Raw genomic sequence first — 22404 nt, forward strand, 5'->3', positions numbered from 1 at the left:
ATGACTAATTAAGAGTAGTAATTTTTTAAATGCTTGGGTTTTAGTTTTTTTTTTAACTTTTTTTAATTAGATGTTATTGTTGTTGCTATTTTCTCCAACTACCCACTCCTCATTCCCTTATCTATATATACACTCAACAGAGTCTCTATTCATGCTGCGACTGCTAGCTTATGGCTGTCCTATCATCCCTACTGTTTACTCAAGAAACCCAGATGTCGGAAAGACGACTTTTTTTTTTTTTTTTTTTTTTATTTTCATCATACGATAATATTGAACAAAAGGTAAGGGATCAGCATGTGTAATTGTTCCTGGTTCTTTTTCATTCTAGATCATCCTTTTCATTTGGTTATACTATTCTCCGAGCTCAAACATAGATCATTACGTGCTCATTCTTACACCATTCAAAAGCTATTGAATGAAAAGGATGGGGGGGGGAGAGAAGCGGATATGTGTGTGGGGGCGGATAGAAAGGACTGTCTTATCATTTCATATTCAAAATAAAACCATATTACAATACGGCGTAAAACGGCGTCATTGACCGCTTTTCCCTTAAAAAAGAAAGGTACATCAGGCCTCCCTTTTATCCCTCTCCCCCATTCGTTTTGTAACATTATTAAGAAAAAAAAAAAGAGGTGATATTCCGTTGGGTTGCGTCATGTGTATCATGAACAATTTAATAAGACTACCATCAAATTGAACCTTAACTATTTTAGGCTTTTTTGGGTTCATTTACTCAGTTGCCCAACCGATAAGAAAAAAAATCTGATAAGAAATGGATTAAAAATCAAGTGTCATCTCGTTATCTTTTTTTAATAATTCAAACATGCCAGGTGGCATCAAAGGCTTCTTCACCGTCTTTGTTTGTCCATCCTTTGTCGTTACTGTCTTTTGTTCTGCAATGTATCGAAACGGCATGGTGACAGACTCATGGCGAGAGAAAAAGATCTCTGGTTGATCGATATACGGTATTTCATCCAATGGAACTAGAGCGATCACGTTTCATCACGTTAGTTACGTTGGTTACGTTACTACAAAATGACATGCGTTTCAAGCATGGCCCAAAAAAAATAAAATAACCACTGCAACTTACTCTTATCTTCTACCACTCTTTTGGTAACATTCACAGCTGTGTCCGTGGTCATCTGAACAGGTCCTAGCCTTCTACCTTCAAATCCAAGCTTACGTAATTCACCCGTACGATCTATGCACATACCGCCTTGAGTTGCCCCGTGACTTTTGACTTTTTTTGCATGGCGCCATTGAACTCTCTTACCTACCTCGAGGTGGATGATCGCCCAAGATACCACCAAATAAAAAGTACTTAAATCTTTCTCCATCTTCCGGTGATAATTCCTTTGTTCCAGCTGGATCCAACAAACAAATCTCTTCCTTTTTGATACCAGGTACATGAAGGACATCTTCTTGGTAGCATTGGGCTGATTTCAATTCTTCAGGCATGCCTTCATGAAGACATTTATCCGTTAGCGAAGTAAAGTAAAGATGATCAGGGCCAATGTTTTGTAGCATATGTTTGTATTCTAGTGCACACCATTCATGCATGGCATCTTCCATATGTTCAATAATATAACCACATTTTCTATCGGATGTCTGCGTTGTCATTGTCTAAAGGGTCTATATGAAAGAGAAGGGATGTGTGGGGGAAGCAAAGAAAAAAAAAAAACAACCAAAAAAACCCAGTCCTTTTTTTATTCATAAAGTGACTTTTTTCTCCAATGGGTGAGTTTTACCTCCTTTGTCTCTCTCTCCCTCTCTCTCTCTCTTTCTCTCTCTCGTTCTTTGTAGTGCTTCCACCATGGCATCAAAAGCAACACAAGAATACAGAGCATCGTTTATCACTCTACTATCACAATTATCTGAACTAGAAAAAAAAGGAAAAGACTTTTTTGACGAAATGTAAAGTAGATACCTCATGTCTTGAAGTTGAAGAATGTACATCTGACATGCTCACTCTTTTTTTTTTTTTTTTTTTTTTTTTTTTTTTGCAAAAAAAAAAAAAGTGAGAATTCAGTTTTCGTACCGCACGATGCAGCAGCAGCAAAAGGTAGTTGAAAAAGTTGAACTTTTTTCCCCCCCCCCCTTTGGAGAGGTCATCTTGACTCACCCATGTCAACTACTCTATCAGCGGACTATGATAGTTTACTGGCCTCTCTCCATGCACTCGAATTACAAGCAAAAAACTCTGGCTTATTAAGTATCTCGGGCCAAACCCATACCACCAGCACTAGCACCACGCCTCAAGAACAACAGCCTACCACGCGTAATTTAGCGACTCGTAATGCAGAAACTCTACAAAAAGTAGAGTCTTTTTTCCAAGAAAAAAATCGTTTGTTGATGAATATTCGCGCAGCTGTCAATGCCTCTGCCCTTCCTATCTCCTCCACCTCGACTACTTCCAATACCAACACAGCGACATTGACATAAATGTAAACGGTTGACCTCGATCCTTACTACCGCGTAATAAAGTACTATACCCCCCTCTGACGTATTAGGTTGAATAGAAATATTTTCTTTTTTCCCGACAAGGACCCAACCTCAACAGATAAAAGTGTCATTCACATGTCTCGTGATGAAATCCATAGCCAAAGGCGGCTAAGGTTAGAAGAAACTATGCTTAGCACTCAGTTTGCTTACAAAATATAAAATGCATCTATCTTTATAAGCAAAACATGGGCAACGTGTGTTATAGGATGATGTGACTGTAGAGCTGTTCAGCTTGTCGAAAAAAGACAATGGCTCATCAACGAGAAGGATGCGTAGGAATGTTTTTCATCATCAGATTCAGTAGAGAAGAAGCATTGTCTTGTTGAACGTTAAAAGAGAGTTGCTTTGATTCCGACTATCCCAAATTCTTACTCTTATTTTTCTTGATACTTTCCTAAATTGGTTACAATAAGCCCAAGAAGTCCCCTCCTTTCACCGTCTATTTTTTTAATGATCAAAAAAGGTACGATCAGTTTTTAGCGTCTTCTTTTTTCTTTTTCTTTTTCTATTTATCCAAGCAAAGCATCCCTATTACATCCACCACATTCTCTCATCGCCCCCTCCTCCTCCTCCACCCTTCCTTCATCCATCCATACCCTGCCTCCTCGACTTGAAAGCATAGGCATGGCACCCACAGATTATAAAAGTTATGAACATTACTTGGTAGCAAGACAGGCAGTAGCAGATGAAGCCGTCCATCGACTCACGCCCACAGAAGATCAGAAAATCATACTCATCATTATCGGTGTCTATACAGCAGCCATTTTAATACTATGGAATATGCCCATAGCGAAAATTGTGCTATCACCCTTCAAAGTAACTTGAAAAGGAGAAATAAAAAGGAAAAAAAAAGAAAACGAGGGCCCTTTCATTCATTCCCCCACCCTTTCGTTTGATTGAAGCTACTGACTGTAGGATTACATGAATTCTCGCATGCATTTATGGGCTGTTTGACTTGTGCAAAAATAGATTCTATAGAAATTGATCCTGATGAAGGCGGTGTGACTCGAATGGTAAGCAAACGAGAAGAGAGAGAGAGAGAGACAATGCATTTCTTGCTTTTGACGACAACAGATACTAACTCATACGGAAACTTAGCGAGGCGGACTACCGATGTGCACACTACCGGCTGGTTATTTAGGTTCTTCTCTCATTGGTGCCATACTCGTCATGTGTGGCTTCAACATCTTGGCATCCAAAATCGCCAGTATCTTTTTAGGCGTCTGTCTCTTGTTGACATTATGGTGGGCTAAAAACTGGCTCACACGCGGCATTGGTCTCCTCTTTATCGGTGTCATGGTCTTTCTTTGGTGGCTCGCTCACGGTGCTGGCTTGAAATATTTTGTGCTCTTTGTGGGCGTCATGTCATGCCTTTATTGTCTCTGGGATATTCTGGACGATCTTGTGTTTCGTAAAGTGCATGAATCGGATGCAGCCAAATTCGCTCAAGTCTGTGGAGGCTCCTGCATGTCCAGTCGGGTATGGGGAGCTTTTTGGTTCGTCATCAGTTTGGTCTTTTTTGTGGCAGGCATCTTGATAGGCTTGGCTGCTTTCAAACAAGATCAACAGACCCAACAACAACAAGCACAGGGTTTTGGTTGGTAAAAAGCCCTCCGTCTCTTTCTTTGTTTCATGACCAGGAGAAGCGTATGTGCCCGATAAGAAAGACGATTCCTTCAACACTCACTGAAAAGACACGCGCCATGTTTGGCTTCACGAAACGATAAGGTGGTCTCACTCTCCATACTCTACAAAAAAAAAGAAAAAAAGATGACCACCTAGAGGTCTATGTTGCTGATATACAATCAGTCACCTTCCTCTTTCTAGAAACAATGAGCTTTTCATACCCTCCCTCCCTTTCTTCTCCATTCACCGGTGATTAAAAAAAAAAAACAAGACGCCACTTTGACTTTTTTGCATAGGCAATCAAGCACAAAACGAATAAGCATAGACTCTTTTTTACTCTACCCTCCTCTATTTTCGAAACAAAAAAAAAAACAAAACATTCAAAAAATAAAATAACAGTTCACAGGTCCCACAAAGAAAACAAAAAACATGACTGACCCGAACCTTTTGGTCTGTTCTTTTTTTTTTTTTTTTTTTTTTTTTTTTTTGCTTTTAGGTAACATTTCGCAATATTTACTTCACTCATCCACTGTTGGGTGATGGAACTCTCTCACTCATGATTTCTTATGCTTTTTTCTTTCTTTCTTCTTTTTTTCCCCCTTACGCATGATTGCTTTCTCTTCTATTTTTTTTTTTTTTTTTTTTTTTTTTTTTGTCTTAAGAAATGATGTCTTTTCCTTTTTCAAAAGACAACAGCCTGCATAGCCACTGTCCAACCATGACCGATACCAGTCGCCTTCTGTATCCGTCTTTGCCACACACGTACGACTCCCAACCTACACACACCACTCAGCTGCCAAGAAGGCAAGAAGGAGCCATCCAAGCAGCCCTCTCTATCGATAGTAGTAGCCACGCTCCTAAGAAGGAGACAAATGCACAACCGTATACAACCACAGCAGCTGTTGTAGCGAGAAAATCAAATAGTACACCTCTTCTTGGAAAAGGGACCGTAGCCGTATTAGTAAATAAATCCTTTTTCTTCGCGTTGTAGGAGTGATCTAGACTCTTTGTCACAGAAAAGAAAAAAAAAAAAATAAATTCTGAAATCGTTCCCATCCATTGACATAGGGAGGGGCCCGAACGATGACGGGCGGAAACAGACCTATCTCACGGACGGCGGCAGAGTCTGTCATCAAGTCATCCTCGATGACAAAAGACACCCACCATCACCAAAAGAAAAGGAAACAAAAGCTCTCTCCTATGGCCTCCAGTTATATGCATCCAACAGACCTCTTTGCAAAAAATCTCAGCGATGCCGTCATGGATGCTGAAGGTAAAAACACTTATCTACTTTAAAACGGCTCAAATGGCTGCCACCGCACCTCCCCCCACTAGAACAATCAATAACCCATCCTTTATGCATCACTGCTTTCTGTTTCTTTTGCTTTTTTTTTATGCCTCCTACCTTATGTACACAAATGCATATACCCTTCATAGATTCAGATGATTTGGAAGCCTCGTATGTGTATCATGAGAAATCTCCTTCTTACAGTCTGATAACAACCCACTGGCCTCCTACTTTAACTCATCAGCTCCCTCCTTCCTCCCCTCATGTTACCACCACCACTGCCGCTGCAGTCGATCCACAGCATGCTTATCCTAACAACCCTCCTTACTACTACTACTACTCCTCCACTGAAAGTACCACAACAGATAGCAACAGCCATGACTACTTCTATCCCATCACCCCCAACGCTGCTACTGCCAACGCTAGGACGCCGTTGGTAAGAGAAACATACTCGAGACTTTACCAAATCAATGACAAACGTCGTCCAACCCCAAGATCGTCTCTATCAGACCATGTACACTTGTCGTCGTCCCCCATGTCATCGTTCGGTTCTTACTCGCATTACAAAAAAAAGAGACCGACGTTTCGATATCCTCTGTCTACCACATCCGTCTATCGATACGCTCTTCCTACCGACCATGAGGACCTCCTCGACGAAGAGGCGTTTGCAGCAGCCCTCGCCTCAGCAGAAGGGGGCGCGCCGCTTTTATTTCACCCAGCGTTGTCCTTTCGTAGTAACAGTTTCTTTCGTGGTAAAAAAAGAGCCCTTTATCGACACAGGACCCTACCCACCCACAGAAAGCGTCTCACCTCTCCATGCTGGAAATCGTGCTTATGGATCCTGCTGGCTGGCTTTCTGTTGCTTTGTTTGAGCTGGTGTAGTGTCCTACTGTACGCAGAACCGTTGACCGACGTAGAAGTCGTGGGCATCCACCACGTTCTGGGAACACAGAAAGAGCTCATGTTCAATCTACACATGAAAGCTAGGTAGTAGCGCTTTCTTGCCACATTCCTCCCCTCCCCCCCCAGGGGATTTTATTGAAAAAACTAAAAACAAAAAGACCCTCTTTTCTTCATCGTTGATTAGAAACAATAATCGGTGGACCATTCAAATGATCAACACAGCCTTTAGCGTGTTTGCCTCAACTCATTTCGTGCCTACCACTTCCGTCTCGCTGTCAGCTCCCCATAGCAGCACCGAGACGGTTCACCCTGTCACCCTGCGGCCACAAGGTGTGTTGAGTGCTTTCATTTTTTTTTTTTTTTGTCTATTGACACGTCCTATTTCCCCTTTTTTACTAAACTCTCCATTCTACAGTGGCGAATCCAGTAGAATACCTAGGCACTATTGATCAATTAGACGATCCTTTTCTATTCAAAGGAAAGCCGCTCTTTCAATCGGATCCTTTGGAAAGTAGTGCCACGAGTCAGATCCAAATCAAACATCCAGGCGCTACCCCCCATGACAGCAGTGGCAATGAAAGATGGTCCCTCATCCTACGCTACCCTTACGAATTAACCGTACGAGGCGTCGTCAAATACCAGCTGTTACCTCCATGGTTTACCTCTCTCTTTTTCCCTTTCACATCCTCCGTCGGATGGCCACCCATACGCACGGTGCGTTTGTGTAAAACGTCGGTCGTCGATCCTGCTACTGGCCGTGTCTCGGAGGATTGGCCTGTGCCTGAAAAGTCCATTTGCGATACACCTGTCACTGCTGCTGAAGGCACTTTTCCATCGTAGACCATCCCTCTCTCTCTCTCTCTTCGTTAGAATGTATCCCTGAACGATGCTTTTTTGTGTTTATTCATGTACATGGCTAACAATGCAAACAGCAAATGTATACTTTTTTAAAGAAAAAAGAACCAAAAATAATCTCTATGCTTTTGAAAACCACCCCCACCCCCACTTCCTCGGGCAATGATTTAAGCCCAAACATCTTCTTGGTATCTAGACGATGTTCTCAAGTCATTGAGATAGTGAGTAGCCGTGTCTTTGTCCAATCCGCCGTACACTTGGGCGAGTTGAACTAACGTCTGATACACATCGCGAGCCATTCGATTGGCATCGCCACAGACATAGAAATAAGCGCCCTGTGTGTGAATTAAATCCCAGACCTCTTGCCCCTCTTCTTCCAAACGATGCTGCACATACGTCTTTTCCTGCTCTCTTTCTCGAGAGAAAGCCGTAATCAACCGAGAGGGGGCGCCCAAGCGATCAAAGAGGCCGGGCCATTCGTCCTTGTACAAAAAGTCGAGATCCGATCGGCGACAACCGTAAAATAAGAGGGTGGTGCCGATGCGACGCGCACGCTGTTGCTCTTTCCTATAGACACGTTCACGCACAAACCCACGGAAAGGAGCCACCCCTGTACCGGGGCCTACCATGATCATCGGTACCGAGAGATCGTCTGGCATCTTGAAGCTGCTGGCACATCGGATATACATGGGCAATCGTTGCTCTCTGGGCAAAGCATAGGAAATCGGAAGCGTGGATTGGCCCGTCTGTTTCATCTCATGCATATGCCACAAGAAATTGGTATTGATGCCATACACCGTACGCCCTGGCTCCCCCTCGCCCACCCCCGTGGGCTGGTATTTGAGTGTCACACAAGTGACAGACGCCGTGTGGGGTGATTCGGATGGAGAGGAACAGATGGAATAGAAACGGGGCTGAAGTCGTCCAAAAATATCAATGAGCATGGCAAAGGGAACGTGAGCAAAACGCAGTCGCTGCTCATCGTTGTCGTCGTCGTCGTCATCGTCGTCGTCATCGTCGTCACCACCGATGGAGAGTGCCAGCACATCCACCAGCGTCAGACGAGCATCCACCACAGCGGATGTATAGTGAGCCACATCACGCGTTAATTCTTCCAGATACTGTCTGGCTTTCTCAGAGGGAGCAAACGGAATAAGCGAGGCGAGCACTTGACGACTGGGTATTTTGGAAATGTCGAGATAATGTCTTAATGCGGCATGAAAAGTGGTAGGCACAGGGAAAGGTAGTTTGTCGTTATCGCCGCGAGGTATATCAAACACGGTGTCTAATTTGTTGTGCAGGCCAAACATGCCGGCTGTTCGGCGGACCATGTCTTCTATGTTGACAGGCCACATCGCTAAATGGTCGCCTGCTTGATAAGTCATACCCGTGCCTTGCAAATCAAAGTCAATGTGCATGTAATGACGTTCATCGTCGTCGAAATCGGCGGCATGGGGAAACAGACGGCGGATCCTGACAGGGGCAAGGCATGGATGGGAGGCATTGTAATCGGTGGATGGTGGGGCGGTCGTCATGCTTAATTCGCCGTGATACACCTTTTGACCACGGGCAGGATATTCCACTTCGTTGACATGATACGTCGTCGTCAAGACGTCAGTAGGGCTAGTGCGTTCTTGTACATTCAAGTGCTTTTTGAGTTGCGGCCAGAGCGTCTTCTCTTTCCATTGACTGAAATCCTCTTCCATGGTGTTATTATCGTCACCCAACCCCACATCACCTAAACGACGAGCGCCTAATTGCGTCAAACGCTTATCACATGTTTTTGAAGCACCATTGAAAATGGGATAGGAGCTGTTTCCCAAGCCGAAAAGACAATAGTTGAGGTTGGCGAGAGGCTTATCATTGCTGTTGCTTTCGTAACTGTTGACGGAAGAAAACGAACGTGTTTGTAAGAGATCAAAGAACTTGACAGCATTGTCTGTGGGCTCGCCCTCGCCGTAAGAGGCAATAATGAAAACTGCGATCGTTTGGGAAGGTAGTTTATCCAAGGAGGTCATATCATGTTGGTCCAATTCAGCCACCAGGGTGCTCAATCCAAATTTCTGTTGACATTCTTTCGCAATATGTTGTGCAAAACCTTCCGCTGTACCTGTTTGAGAGCCGTAGAAAATAACAAGTGGATAGCCCTAAATTACAACATTTGTCATAGCTTATATGAGAGCATGTCGGGTTGTTGCTTTTTCCCGTTCTTGTCGCATGTACCTTTGACTTTATCTTGGAAGCAATATCTTTATTCTCTAGCATCTCCTTGGCTCTTTTCCTTTTTTGTAGCTTTTTGTCTTCATCGTCTACAACATAGAGTCGACGAACCATCAAAATGGCTGTGACAAGCGATACGAGACTTTTGACCAAAAAGGTCAACATTCGATAAGGAGCCAAACGAAGAATCTTGCTTGTCTTTTCTTCTCTCGTTCTCGATAGAGAAGTTGAGGACGGAGCCATTCTATGAAATTTTGCCAAGTAAGAAAGAAGAGCGTAGAATGAAAGAGGGAATGAGAGAAATAGAAGTGTTCTATACCTCTCATTTTCAGAGTTTCAAAGTTTTTTTTTTTTAATTGTAACTCTTTTCTGCACTGTCTTGCTGAATATCAATTTCAGAATCTCGTTACTAAAAATTTGAAAAAAGAAAAGAAATGGCAGACACTTCATAATGCTGTCAATATGTCGTATTGAGCGTGCCTTTTTTTGTTTCATGGCCAATCGATGAATGACAACATTGAATGTCCTTTTGACTATGAACTAAAAAAAAAAAAGAGCCACTTTAGTTCCATTGAAGTGCATGAACGCTATCCTATCTCCTGATGTCGCATGCTTATCGCGTAAAGGTTGAGTTTGAAGTTCTACAATGATATGGATTCATTTTATAAACATCACGTAAAAACAACTCAGATGGAGAGCACAGACATATTTTATTTATTTTTTTGCTCATTTAGCAAAAAAGCTTATCACTGTAGAAATTGAATAGAAAGTAGGTATAACTCACCAGTTCATGGTTTTAGAGATGAAAACTCTACCTACCCAGCTTGCTTGGATCAAATGATGGAGCCTTTTACGATGACTGAGGGAGCTTTGGGAAGAATACCATCCAATGCCTATGGTATGACCCAGCCACTGAAAATTGGAAATCATTACGAAATTTTTGTTCTCGATCACTCAAGATGATATTGTATGCACATTGCTTTCTCAGTTAAAATTTACATAATAGCTCCTATGCCACATGAAGCAGTTCTACCTTTCTATATACCTTATGATTTTTTCTTGCAAGGCACAGACATCCTCAAACTTTTTTCGTAACATGAGGGATCAGATAAAAGGTTATCTATTAGGTAAAGAAGTAACTCCATCAGAGTCCTAGTACACAAACTACTGATGTTACTATGTTGATTTATCATGTTCCGTGGAACTAACAAAACGGTCACACATCCTTGGGATGGAATGGATAAATGATGATACCTAGGATGAAGTCATGGGCGGTTGTTTAAAAAGGCACCTCGCCAAAGACCTAGAAGAAGCGGGAGATGATTGTGGGCAACTGACACCACGGACCTAATTTTGGATCTATTTTTTTTTTTCTTTTTTTTTTGTTTACGTGAAAAAAAAACTGTTTGACAGACCGATTCCTCGGATTGAACCAAAGATTTTTTCATTTATTTTTTCATTTGATAGATGGTGCTTTGAAGGCACTATGTTTATACCGTTCACGTTACCTTTTTCACCTCGCTAAACATGACAGAGTCTGATATTACCATCCAATTAGCTACTGCTGCTGACGCTCACATCCTCTCTGATTTGGCAAGACGAACCTTTTCCGATACTTTTGGTGCTGATAACCCTCCCGAAGAAATGGAGAAATGCCTAAATGAAAATTATACCTATGAACTTCAGCTCAAAGAAATCAATGATCCCTCCATGAGCACCTTTATGGCTATAGATAAGAATAATGTCGCCGTCGGCTTTGCTCAACTGCGACTGAGCAAGGAAGTCTACGATTTCATCGGTGATAATGATGCCATTGAATTGCAGAGAATATATGTCGACAAGAACTGTAAAGGAAAAGGCGTTGGAAAGGCTCTTTTACTGGCTAGTATTGAAAAAGCAAAGCAGCTTGACAAAAAGACAGTATGGCTAGGTGTATGGGAGCATAACCCCAAGGCGATTGCCTTCTACGAGCGTTTTGGATTCACCAAGGTTGGAAGCCATATTTTCAGAGTGGGCGACAAAGAAGATACCGATTATGTATTTATCAAGAAAATTTAGATCATCTTTATTATTATAACTCCCTTTCGATAGAATACACTATTGCCCATTTTTTTCTTGTCACTTTTTCGAGCAAGAGCCTCCATGTTGAATGATTCAGACTGTTTGGCTTTTTGAACGTCGACTTTCAGATTGCTTTCCATTCAGAGCGTGGACTCTCAGCCAAAAGATCCTTAAGATTTAATAAACAAACAAGCGTACCTTTAAAATTGAAACCGAAAAGTCTTTGTTGAAACATTGGGAGGTGGGGGGGGGGTAAACAGCCATTGACTGTTGTCCATTTGAATGATACAGGTGAAAGGCCAATAAAGTATATTTTATTTTATTTTTTGCTTTACGCTATTTGCATGTGAGTAACACCAACATACAGCTGTATGGATAGAGTTCGTATCGAGATGCTTTCACTGTCTATTCGTTAACCCTGATGAACTTACTTATAATACGGTCGTGGGAACACTCAACACCATAGGTCTATTTCCGTAACACCGCGAACAGTGAGGTATAAAAAACGTAGCCAGTACATGTATTCTTCTTCTTTTCTTTCAAACAGAGTGAATTGTTGACTCATCCGCCCATGTCAAGCATGTCACCCTCGTCAACGCACACTTTTTTAAAGTACTCCATTGCTATGGTCACGCCTTTCCGCGAGGACGGTGAATTCGATCCAGCCGCTATTCCTGCTGTCGTCCATTACTACATCCATGAATTGCAAGCTCCAGGCTTATTAATAAGTGGTAGTACGGGTGATCAACACTGTATGACTGTGGATGAGCGTAAACAATTATACAAGGCTGTTTGCGAAACCGCTCCTCAAGGATACCCCATTTATGCAGGTGTGGCCGCTTTCAAGACAAAGGATGCTGTAGAGTTGGCTAAAGCAGCAGAAGCCGCTGGTTGCACTGCCATCATGTTGGGTCTTCCTCCGTATCGTAAACCTTCACAAAGGGATCTTGAAAGCTATGTCGCTGCTGTTGCTGCCGATGTGATGCTTCCTCTCTTTTTGTACAACAACCCTGGTAGAAATGGTGTGCAGGTTGAACCCACCACGTTCTTAAAGTTGGCGGATACCTATGCAAATGTACGCGGCATCAAAGAAACGGGTGTTCTTGAGAACGTTCAAACACTCAAAGACTTACTAGGTAGCAGAGCAGACGAGTATACTTTCTTCACGGGCTCCGATGATCTGTACGTCCATTTGGCCAAAAACCGGGGATTCACTGCACTGACTTCGATGGCGGGCAACTTTTTCCCCAAGGAGATGCGTGCTGTCACGGATCACCTTGATAAAAAGGAGTTTGAGCAAGCTGAAGCTATCATGGCAGATATTATACCCAAGTACCAAATGATCAAAGACATCGGCGTCCTGCCTGCAATGAAATATGTACTAAGAAAGCGTGGTGCGCCTGTGGGTTACTGTCCCCCTCCTTTACTGGATCCAACAGAAGAGCAAAAGAAACGTCTGGATGCATTCGTTTAAAAGACCATCATCCCTCATCCTCCTCTTGCTCTTTTAGACAGTGGCATGTAACTTTATTCTTAGCATTTTCCTGTACAATGAAAAAGAAACCAACGAAATAACATCCCTTATGGGTACATTTATCATTGTCATCATGTTGGGGTGGGGGGGGTTCTACAAAGACGAAGATTGATTTTTTTTTTTTTACCAATTGTAAAATGGTTTTGCATTATAGATAGGCTTTGTTTCTAGCAAAGGCGTCCATGTTTTCTTGTATCGTTTCCATCCTCTAATATTTCTCTTATCACTCTCAGCTTCTACAGGTTCCATTTCTTTAAGAATGAATTTGATGTGTGCTCTGGGACGATGCATAACACCAAAACCGCCTCTACCACGTAGCTTGATACGTTTTAGAAATAGCCCTTTGCCTACCCAAGCTTGTGCTGGTGGAATGTAAAGAGGGATACAGATGAGCGTTCTTGCTGTTCAGGCGGTTCGAGTCATAATTGAAAAAACAAAAAAACAACTTACAAATGATCATATTGGACATATCCATCTGAGACTCTGCATTCTTCTTAGCAAATGCTAAATTGTGCATAATCTTCTTTGCTGCTCTTTTATCTGAAAATTCCATCTGCTTAATGGCTTCTTCCACTGGTAGATTGCGGATTTGTCGAGCAAGCATATTCAACTTTTGTGGACTGACTCTAAAGTTGGAAGATGAAAAAGTATACTAATGGGATGCAAGCTGTCAATAGGAGAAAGACGGTGGTGGTGGTGGGGGGGGGAGGGTGAGAGGAAAAGCAAAAAGTACTACATACTTCCTTTACTGTATTTTTCGATTCTACTGCTTCTGCTTCTTGAATAACATTGTCAAATAAGCTTGATGCACCCACATCAGGTCTATGTGTCTCGGGCATCTCTCGTGTCAAAGTGTTACTAAATCAAAAGTGCTTGTTCATCAATGGTCTCGCTCAACGATGCTCATAGTCAATTGACTCCATTAAGGTATACCTCATGTGTAGAGCGCGAATGCTATTGAAAGCTGTAGCTTGTTTGAACGGTCGTAAACCCCTAAGTGCTGCTGTATTAAAATAAGGTACCCTGATTGAGATCATGCTGGACTATTCAGGTCTGAATGTGAATACATACTTAATGATGCGACTGACATCGGTTTCGGTATTTTTGTTGAATCTTGTTATAGGTCTAAAAAAAGAGGGGTAATAAGGCGAGGCCATCTCCTATTTTTTTTTCATGAACATGGAGGGTGGAGTTTATCTCACAAAAATTAAAGCACCGCAATGCAAGTGGGGGGCAACTTTCCATCAGACTGCCTGTCAAATTTGAGTGCCCTATAGACAAGCTTTGTCAATACCAGATGACAAGGGATAAGAAAAAAAGAATGAGTGATCCAAGGATATAAACCAACGGAAAAAGTGTTCCTGAGATCGCCTGTGCTATCCCATTGTAACAAAAATAAGGGGGGGGGAAGGTGTTGCCCTCGTTGGACGATTTATTTCCAAGAGAAAGCGTAGTTATCATTTGAATTCACTTGTCCATCATACACTGTGTTTTTGGAACAGGCCAAAGGGCACATCCCAGCTTCTGATACATAGTGACAATAACTATGCTGACATAAGCAGTGGAACGTATCAGTAATGAAATAAAAAAAGTGGAGCAGCAGTCCCTCTTCTTTGTCATATTACCAATGTTTTTGTTGACCTATTTGTAAGTGATGACATTTTTGAAACATCCCGCCGCGCTCGAGCCTCTCTGCATAATGGAGAGCTTTGGATCAATCCCTCCTCAAATGACATTGCGCGATAGGCATTGCTATTGCATAGTTACCTAGGAAGGTAACCTTGAATGACACCAGACATGTAGCCTCGAAAATCCTCATCCAACGATAAACAGGATGGGCCTAGATGGGGTAGGATACCTTTTTCAACAAAAAAATTTTTATTACAAACTTTTTTTTTTTTCTTTTCAAATGAGAAAGATGCGTATAGAGGAATATTGATGACAACACATTCACAAGGAATTATGATATTCTACAGACATAAGAGATGAGAAATGGAGGATAGATGATGATCGGGGGAAATCAAAATATTTAATATTGCTTCTTGTTCTTCTTGTAGTGGTTGATAAGACCGTTGGTAGAGGCATCATGAGAAGAGACATCACCGGAAGCAGACAATTCAGGCAAGATAACCTTGGCCAATTGCTTACCGAGTTCAACGCCCCATTGATCGTAAGAGTTGATGTCCCAGATAGCACCTTGAACAAAGATCTTGTGTTCGTACATGGCAATAAGAGAACCAAGAGTGGCGGGAGTCAACTTTTGGAACAAGAAGGAGTTGGTAGGCTTGTTGCCCTTGAAGACCTTGTGGGGTACAATGTTTTCTTGAACGTTGGCGCCCATTTCAGCACGAACTTGCTTTTCATCCTTACCGACCATCAAAGCTTCGGTTTGAGCAAAGAAGTTGGACAATAAGATGTCGTGGTGGATACCGTTACGGATGGGGTTTTGAGTTTCAACAGGGGCCAAGAAATCGCAAGGAATCAACTTGGTACCTTGATGAATAAGCTGGTAGAAAGCGTGTTGACCGTTGGTACCAGGTTCACCCCAGATGATGGGACCCGTTTGGGCTTGAACTTGTTCACCGGAACGGGAGACGTATTTGCCGTTGGATTCCATGTTACCCTAATAGGGAGCAAAAGTTAGAAAATGCGGTTTGTACACGCGCTATTTCGTTTGTTTGTTTTGTCCGTCCTAAGCATACCTGTTGGAAGTAAGCAGGGAAACGATGCATGTATTGATCATAAGGAAGAATGGCTTCGGTTTCGGCGCCAAAGAAGTTGTTGTACCAAATACCAATGAGGGCCATCAAGACAGGGATATTTTGGTCGAGAGGAGCATTGACAAAGTGTTGATCCATTTCATAGCCACCGCGGAGAAGTTGTTCAAAGTTGTCATAACCAATGGTAATAGCAATGGAAAGACCGATGGCAGACCAAAGAGAGTAACGACCACCGACCCAGTCCCAGAACTTGAACATGTTCTTGGGGTCGATACCGAAATCCTTGACCTTTTCAGTGTTGGTGGAGAGGGCAACAAAGTGCTTAGCAACATGGCTGGCCTACAAAGTTCAAAGTGAGATTATCAATCAAAAAAAAAAAAAAAAAAAAAAATTTGAAACAAAAATTTTTAGCCCATCTATCCATTGATATGTCATGATAAAACCATAAAAACCACAATATATTGGGCAGAGTTACTCTGAGCCTAGTCCCCTCTCCCTCTATCATTTATATCTGAAAAATCATTTCCATCACGAATTTTTCCGCGGAATCCCAAAATCCAACACAACCATACATGAGGAAAAAAAAAAAAAAAGTACTTACATCCTTAGCGGCATCGAGGAACCAAGCCTTGGCTGATTCAGCATTGGTGATGGTTTCTTGAGTGGTGAAGGTCTTGGAAGCGATGATGAAGAGGGTAGTTTCAGGGTTGACTGACTTGAGAACTTCAGCAAGATGAGTGCCATCAATGTTGGAGACAAAGTGAGGCTTCAAACCTTTTTGAGCATAAGGCTTCAAGGCTTCAGTTACCATAACGGGACCAAGGTCGGAACCACCAATACCAATGTTGACAATATCGGTGATACGCTTGCCGGTATAACCCTTCCATTCACCAGAGCGAACGGATTCAGAGAATTCCTTCATGTGAGCGAGGACTTCGCGAACTTCGGGCATGACATCTTGGCCGTTATCCTTGATAGGCTTATCGCCCATGTTACGGAGAGCAACGTGGAGGACAGCACGGTCTTCAGTAAAGTTGATGTGTTCACCAGAGAACATCTTGGAGCGCATATCCTCAACCTTGGCTTCCTTGGCCAAGTCCAACAAGAGTTGAAGAGTTTCATCAGTAATGCGGTTCTTGGAGAAATCGAACAAGATGTTGGTGTCAGTCTTATCGCCCTTGAAGACACGATGGTACTTGTCGAAACGCTTGGAGTCCTTTTCGAATTGTTCCTTAATAACAATGTTTTTACCCTCAGCGTCATAGTATTGCTGGAGCTTATTCCAAGAATTCAACTTGTTGGCCAAAACCATTTTTAACTATAGAAATGAGATAAAGAAGAAATAATAAAAAAAAAAGAGAGAATTAAAGACCGTATTCTGAGCGACTTTGAACTCCCTTTTATATAGGGAATTTTTTCCAAGGGTTTCTCTTACCCTTTTTTTTGGTTTCCGCTATCACATTTTTCCATAAAACGATTGTCATCAAAAAGCAAAAAAAAAAAAAAAAAAAAAAAAGAAGATTTTAGCCGGCGTTTGTTTCACTTCCTGGTGTCATTCTCATTATCTGTGCTTATTCATTTTAGGCGTTGAGACGAACTTGTAGTATTGTTGATGATGATTAGATAAGCGTCAGCCCCATTTTCGATTTGGGGGGAAGAATGAGCAAAGGCCATCACCTGTTTTGAACTACAGACGAATCTATGCTATGACCATGGCTGATAGTATGAAGCTGTCACCTGATTTGCGTGTTATCCATAGCAAACAGTAACTTTTTTCTTTTTTTTCATGTAACGAGCCCACCAAAAAATGGTTTTCTTGACTGACTCTGACTCCCTAAGAACGACGCTCTTCTTTACTTTTTTAAAAAAAAGGGTTGCTAAGGTATGACAAAAGTCATTGTGTTCTGTTTTCTGTGATCCACATCGCGACGAAAGAAAAAACAAAAAAGAAAGTTGCATAAATTGACAGTGGGGCTCGTCAAAAATGCTGGAATTTTTGCAGATCAGAGAAAATTACCAGGTCGATTTGTTTGCGTGATCAAAACCCTTCTATCCTCACCTTTTCTCCACGATTCCCTTTCCACGGAGACATCATCAAGACGTTGGATGCCCTAACGCACATTGTTGTTGGCTTTCGTGGCGGGAATTTAATCTTTTCCTTTTTAAGATCCTCAACAACTTTTTTTGTAAAGGCATCATCATGCTTCGCTCCCTTTCATTCCTTTCGCTTAACTTATTTTTTTCCATATTTACCGTTGTTGATTTGACAGTTGTGCAATTGTTGTCGTGACAATTCTTTCGCACTACAGATACCATAAAAATAACAACAAAAAAGCACTGTACAAGTCCCTTTCAATTCCTTGTTCGTCCTTTAGTCCTTTGCTAGGTAAAAAAAAAATAAAAAATAAAAAAATAGAGACTTATTGTGTGTATCGTTTGTGTGGTCTTGGAGCATAAAATGCCTGTCTATGTCCCACCCCCCTTTTGTATGAGCAGCTTCCCTAATGCTTCTATCGAATATCAAAGTAGTGCCGCCGCTTCACTCTCTATTTCGAACAAGGCCATAGTTACATGTTCTTATACCTCATTGCATAATCTCTCATTCGCAAGCACGTTCAGTTACCAGAATTGTCTATTGCTCCTTTGTCAACACCCTCGTCATGTCAAACGCCCTGCTTTTAAGGTTATTTACATCAGAATATTTCAACGCCTGGATAGCCATTTCATACATTTTTAAATACCCGGATAATGTTGGTATACAGCACTATCTCTGTAATCAGTTAAAGAAGTTTCCCATGGCCGAGATTGAGTTCTTCCTACCTCAGCTGATGTAAGTTTTGGATGCAGTCTTTTTTTTTTTCTGTTATTGCCATACTTTAGAAAGACTAGAAAACCAGTCAACATTTGTATCAAACCTATCGCTTTAGGCATTTATTAATCACCCGTCCTACCGAATCGGTGGCACTTGAATGTTATATTATTGATGCATGCGAAAAGTCAACCCACATTGCGGTCATGGTAACTCATCATCATCAAGGTAAACTAAACGTCCCATGCGTCATCAGTTTTAGTAACACCATTTGTTTGTGGCGCGATCGTGTAGAGTCTTTGGTATCTACAAGCTTATTTGTCCGACCTATCAGCACAGCCTAACAGTTCCTCATTTCAACTATGCAAACGAATTCTGAATCGATGTCAGGCCATTATTTTTCAGGAAGATAGTAGGTTGAATAACGAAGAAGAGAATAGTCCTCACTACATGGAGCAGATAGAGCAAGCACAAAGAGTCAGAGAAAACTGTAGACCCGCCTTAGTGGGTATGGGTGCGATGTTAGCGGGTATCGGTCAACCCTTAGTGACCAAGCCCGTCGGTAACATTGCTATTGCTCAAGGACGAAAGTCACGAAATTTCTCCATGGTAAGCTCTTCGGATGCTTCCATCATGAGTCGAAGAAATAGTCTCGACAAACAGGGTTTCTATTCCGCTTCCCAACCTCAACTTCCCATACAACAGCAACAGCAACAACAACAACAACAACAACAACAACAAGATCATCGTCCACAAGTATCACCTCAGCAGCAGCAGTCGCCGCAGAAACAACCTAAAAGAAGCAGCAGTAGCCGGCCGTTATCCACCTCTTCTTCGCGCTCTTCCATAGCCTCTGCCTTTCTGAAAGATCATCGATTCAGTGTTTCTGTTGAAGATTTGCATCAGGGCAAAGCATTCAGCGTCACTAAATATTTAAAGGAAACACAGCAAAAGATACAAAACACGGTACGATCGACCTTTCAAAACAACACGGACGACGGTGAATTAGCCCCTCATGGAGCACGGAAGGCAGGATTTACATTGGGCCCCAGTAGCAGCAGTAGCAGTCGAAGCAGTGGAAGAAATAGCACGGATTATTTATCCATCAAAAAGAAAAAGGCACACACAACACAAGGAGGCGCCAACAACATGAAAGCGATGGCTGAATCATCCGTACCTGTTTTGACGCCTGATGAAACCTTTGGACAAATCACCTCCTCGGACGAAGAGGTGGAAGGTGAGAGTGATCATGATAGCCGAGCCCTTCATCATCCACAACCACGACGACGACCCAACTTATGGCAAGGCGCTGTGTCTTCCGATGAGGAGGACGACGACGATGAAGTGGATGCTTTGAAAAAATTGAGCCTGGATGATCGCCGCCATCTCCTGCGCTCCAACTATTTTCGATCTGAAATGCAGTTTCTTTTAGCGCTTGTCGATATCGCTTCACGATTAGTCATTGTGCCTAAACCAGCTCGTTTAAGTGCACTTCATGCTGAACTGACGCTCTTGAATCACAATTTACCAGCAGAAATTTGCATGCCCCTGTGGTGTCCGGCCACAGTAGAACGACCGTATCATCATCGCATTGTCCGTATCAGTCCATCCGACGCGGTGGTCCTCAATTCTGCTGAAAGGGTAAGAAAACCAATCTGCTTGAAAAAAAAAAAAAAAAAGAAAAAGAAGAAAGGGAAAATTAATCAACTCAATGGGGAGTTTTTCATCAGGCGCCTTATTTATTGCTGATAGAAGTGTTGGATGACGAGCTTAGTCTAGAGGAGGGTGTGAAATCCTCACTCAGCAAATTGAAAAAACACAACAAACGACGTAGTCGGCAAACGCTAAGGAAACAATTCCAGTCGTTAGAAGAATGTAGCAGTGATGTCGTGGATCTTGCTGACCTTGGTTCACCCACCAGTATTCGCAGCTATGATACGGCCAGCCCTTCTTTATCTACCACAACAAACGCATCGGTGACATCCACAGCCTTGGGCGGAAAGGGTGGCGGAGCATGGGAAGTGGCCGCATCAGAAACCAACTCGGCTGCTGCTGCTGCTGCCTTGGACAGTAAACAAGACGGTTATGATCCGGACGAGTTTGCCGAAAAAATGAAAACAGCAGCTATTCTGCTTGCTCAACTGCAACGGGGAAACCATCCGACACCTATTCAGCCAGAGGGCAAGAACATTATCAACAGTCCCGCCATACGGGCCAATGCAGAAAACATTCGACAAAAAATCATCACGGAAATGATGGCGCTCGAAGACGAACGTATGGAGAAAATGGTGATTGAGGGTGTCGACAAGGGCGTTGGGGGCGGCAGCGGGGAGGAAGCAGGAAATGGTAAACACTTGGACGATGAACAACGCGTCGCCATGGTCATTAACAAGGAAGATCCGAGTGCTGCTGTCTTTTCTGAAGATTGGGAGACGAAAAAAGAACGCATTCGCGCCTCTTCACCCTACGGACATTTACCCAACTGGCGATTGATCTCTGTCATTGTCAAAAATGGCGCTGATTTACGACAAGAGCAATTTGCTATCCAACTGATACGCGAAATGCAGAAAATTTGGCAAGATACAAAAGCGGGCGTCTGGGTCCAGTATAATAGAATCTTGGTCACTTCGGATGACTCGGGTTTAGTAGAAACGATCAAAAATGCAATTTCTATACACTCGATCAAGAAAGAAGCGTACACAAGAAAATGGAATGATACAGGAACTGTTTTTACCTTAAAGGACTATTATGTTCGACGATGGGGACAACCGGAGAGTGGCCGCTATAAAGCAGCACAAGACGCGTTCATGAGAAGTTTGGCGGGTTATTCGATAGCCTCCTACATTATGCAAATCAAGGATAGACACAACGGTAATCTACTCATCGATGACCAGGGACATATCATACACATCGATTTTGGTTTCATTCTGTCCAACTCTCCTGGATCAGTGGGCTTTGAAATGGCACCGTTCAAGCTTCCTCAAGAATACATAGATATCTTGGGAGGCGTCAATAGCGAGAAATTTGCAGAATACAAAGCTTTGACAAAAGAAGCGTTCTTAGCACTGCGCAAACATAGCGATAATCTATTACTACTCGTCGATATGATGTCGAAAGATTCCAAATTACCCTGTTTCCAGCACGGCGGTACTCATGCATTAGCGGCACTGCGCGATCGTTTCCAATTACATTTAACAGAACCACAAGCGGAAGCCTTTGTAGACAAGTTGATCATGAGCAGCTGTTGCAATGTTTTTACTAGACTTTATGATACCTTTCAATATTACTCACAGGTACAATCCGATACAGTCCGTTATGTTCGTTAGGAGGACTCTATGAGAACTAACTCTTTTTCTTTTTATTGTTTGATTAGGGTATCTTGTAATTAAATAATGACCCAAAATCTCTTTTAAATCACCCTACTTCATGCAATTTATTTGTTATTTAAAGTACATTTATAATAATCACTTAATGGCCCATCATGACACCACCATCCTCTCTCACCATTGAATAAAAAGGAAAGATGCAGGATCAAATAAGATCAAGATTATTTTTAAGGCCTACAGTGTCCTACACAACTTGTTGGGTGAAGTGAATGACTTTCAAGACTCTCTAGTTTATATCATGTCCCATGCATCTTTCCCAAGTCTTACTACTTTTCCCTTTTTTCCTATTCGCTTTCGGCAGAAATAAAAGAACGCGAAATTACAAGCTCTACATTCGTATTCATTTGACCCATTTAGAAATATTCCTATCATCAATTTCCAAACACAATCTCTGTATTCAAAAATTTCAAATATCCTCGTATTGAATCATCAGATCTCTTTGTTTTCATAATCGGGTCACGAAGATAAAAAAGAGGTCAAGTTAGGCCTTTTGTATGAAT

The 22404-nt window shown here is 42.2% G+C and overlaps 9 protein-coding genes across 9 annotated transcripts; 5 read left to right on the forward strand and 4 right to left on the reverse strand.

The window, feature by feature from the left end:
* Window positions 1–1028: 1028 nt before the first annotated feature.
* On the reverse strand, window positions 1029–1620 carry BDF20DRAFT_824128 (SAM-dependent RNA methyltransferase; the record flags this gene model as incomplete). The annotated part of the gene is made up of 2 exons (XM_053077865.1): window positions 1029–1201; window positions 1278–1620. 2 exons carry the CDS (start codon window positions 1618–1620, stop codon window positions 1029–1031), a joined length of 516 nt encoding a protein of 171 aa, XP_052934328.1.
* Window positions 1621–3126: 1506 nt separating this feature from the next.
* Window positions 3127–4107, forward strand: BDF20DRAFT_824054 (peptidase M50B-like-domain-containing protein; the record flags this gene model as incomplete). Its single annotated transcript, XM_053077854.1, has 3 exons — window positions 3127–3318; window positions 3405–3515; window positions 3601–4107. 3 exons carry the CDS (start codon window positions 3127–3129, stop codon window positions 4105–4107), a joined length of 810 nt encoding a protein of 269 aa, XP_052934329.1.
* Window positions 4108–5353: 1246 nt separating this feature from the next.
* Window positions 5354–7250, forward strand: BDF20DRAFT_664945 (uncharacterized protein). The gene is made up of 3 exons (XM_053075984.1): window positions 5354–6403; window positions 6504–6649; window positions 6735–7250. The coding sequence occupies exons 1-3, from the start codon at window positions 5523–5525 to the stop codon at window positions 7157–7159; spliced, it is 1452 nt and encodes a 483-aa protein (XP_052934330.1). The 5' UTR covers window positions 5354–5522; the 3' UTR covers window positions 7160–7250.
* A 91-nt stretch (window positions 7251–7341) lies between these two features.
* BDF20DRAFT_823762 (uncharacterized protein) lies at window positions 7342–9321 on the reverse strand (the record flags this gene model as incomplete). Its single annotated transcript, XM_053077828.1, has 1 exon — window positions 7342–9321. A coding segment is annotated over one exon (1980 nt), but the record flags the coding sequence as incomplete, so codon positions are not given.
* A 1600-nt stretch (window positions 9322–10921) lies between these two features.
* BDF20DRAFT_824082 (acyl-CoA N-acyltransferase) lies at window positions 10922–11452 on the forward strand (the record flags this gene model as incomplete). The annotated part of the gene is made up of 1 exon (XM_053077859.1): window positions 10922–11452. The coding sequence occupies one exon, from the start codon at window positions 10922–10924 to the stop codon at window positions 11450–11452; it is 531 nt and encodes a 176-aa protein (XP_052934332.1).
* Window positions 11453–12035: 583 nt separating this feature from the next.
* On the forward strand, window positions 12036–12929 carry BDF20DRAFT_824122 (uncharacterized protein; the record flags this gene model as incomplete). Its single annotated transcript, XM_053077864.1, has 1 exon — window positions 12036–12929. One exon carries the CDS (start codon window positions 12036–12038, stop codon window positions 12927–12929), a length of 894 nt encoding a protein of 297 aa, XP_052934333.1.
* Window positions 12930–13020: 91 nt separating this feature from the next.
* On the reverse strand, window positions 13021–14306 carry BDF20DRAFT_665356 (ribosomal protein L22/L17). The gene is made up of 5 exons (XM_053075985.1): window positions 14061–14306; window positions 13923–13982; window positions 13730–13847; window positions 13440–13641; window positions 13021–13351 (listed from the first exon to the last, which is right to left on the reverse strand). Exons 1-5 carry the CDS (start codon window positions 14144–14146, stop codon window positions 13113–13115), a joined length of 705 nt encoding a protein of 234 aa, XP_052934334.1. The 5' UTR covers window positions 14147–14306; the 3' UTR covers window positions 13021–13112.
* A 712-nt stretch (window positions 14307–15018) lies between these two features.
* BDF20DRAFT_823401 (glucose-6-phosphate isomerase) lies at window positions 15019–17021 on the reverse strand (the record flags this gene model as incomplete). Its single annotated transcript, XM_053077787.1, has 3 exons — window positions 15019–15612; window positions 15692–16048; window positions 16311–17021. The coding sequence occupies 3 exons, from the start codon at window positions 17019–17021 to the stop codon at window positions 15019–15021; spliced, it is 1662 nt and encodes a 553-aa protein (XP_052934335.1).
* Window positions 17022–18268: 1247 nt separating this feature from the next.
* BDF20DRAFT_665481 (kinase-like domain-containing protein) lies at window positions 18269–22026 on the forward strand. The gene is made up of 5 exons (XM_053075986.1): window positions 18269–18539; window positions 18607–18727; window positions 18813–20159; window positions 20249–21811; window positions 21892–22026. The coding sequence occupies exons 1-5, from the start codon at window positions 18370–18372 to the stop codon at window positions 21901–21903; spliced, it is 3213 nt and encodes a 1070-aa protein (XP_052934336.1). The 5' UTR covers window positions 18269–18369; the 3' UTR covers window positions 21904–22026.
* The last annotated feature ends 378 nt before the right edge of the window (window positions 22027–22404 follow it).

This window comes from Mycotypha africana (genome assembly GCF_025528875.1).
Source record: "Mycotypha africana strain NRRL 2978 chromosome Unknown BDF20scaffold_8, whole genome shotgun sequence".
Classification (NCBI taxonomy): Eukaryota; Fungi; Mucoromycota; class Mucoromycetes; order Mucorales; family Mycotyphaceae; genus Mycotypha; species Mycotypha africana.

Coding starts and splice junctions, on each gene's coding strand:
- BDF20DRAFT_664945 (XM_053075984.1), top strand. CDS start 5,523: ATGCCTCCTACCTTATGTACACAAATGCATATACCCTTCATAGATTCA. Junction 6,404..6,503: donor AATCTACACATGAAAGCTAG/GTAGTAGCGCTT, acceptor ATCGTTGATTAG/AAACAATAATCGGTGGACCA. Junction 6,650..6,734: donor TGTCACCCTGCGGCCACAAG/GTGTGTTGAGTG, acceptor TCCATTCTACAG/TGGCGAATCCAGTAGAATAC.
- BDF20DRAFT_665356 (XM_053075985.1), bottom strand. CDS start 14,146: ATGGCCTCGCCTTATTACCCCTCTTTTTTTAGACCTATAACAAGATTC. Junction 13,848..13,922: donor ATTCGCGCTCTACACATGAG/GTATACCTTAAT, acceptor CTTTTGATTTAG/TAACACTTTGACACGAGAGA. Junction 13,352..13,439: donor TATGTCCAATATGATCATTT/GTAAGTTGTTTT, acceptor ACATTCCACCAG/CACAAGCTTGGGTAGGCAAA.
- BDF20DRAFT_665481 (XM_053075986.1), top strand. CDS start 18,370: ATGTCAAACGCCCTGCTTTTAAGGTTATTTACATCAGAATATTTCAAC. Junction 18,728..18,812: donor CAACCCACATTGCGGTCATG/GTAACTCATCAT, acceptor GCGATCGTGTAG/AGTCTTTGGTATCTACAAGC. Junction 20,160..20,248: donor TCCTCAATTCTGCTGAAAGG/GTAAGAAAACCA, acceptor GTTTTTCATCAG/GCGCCTTATTTATTGCTGAT.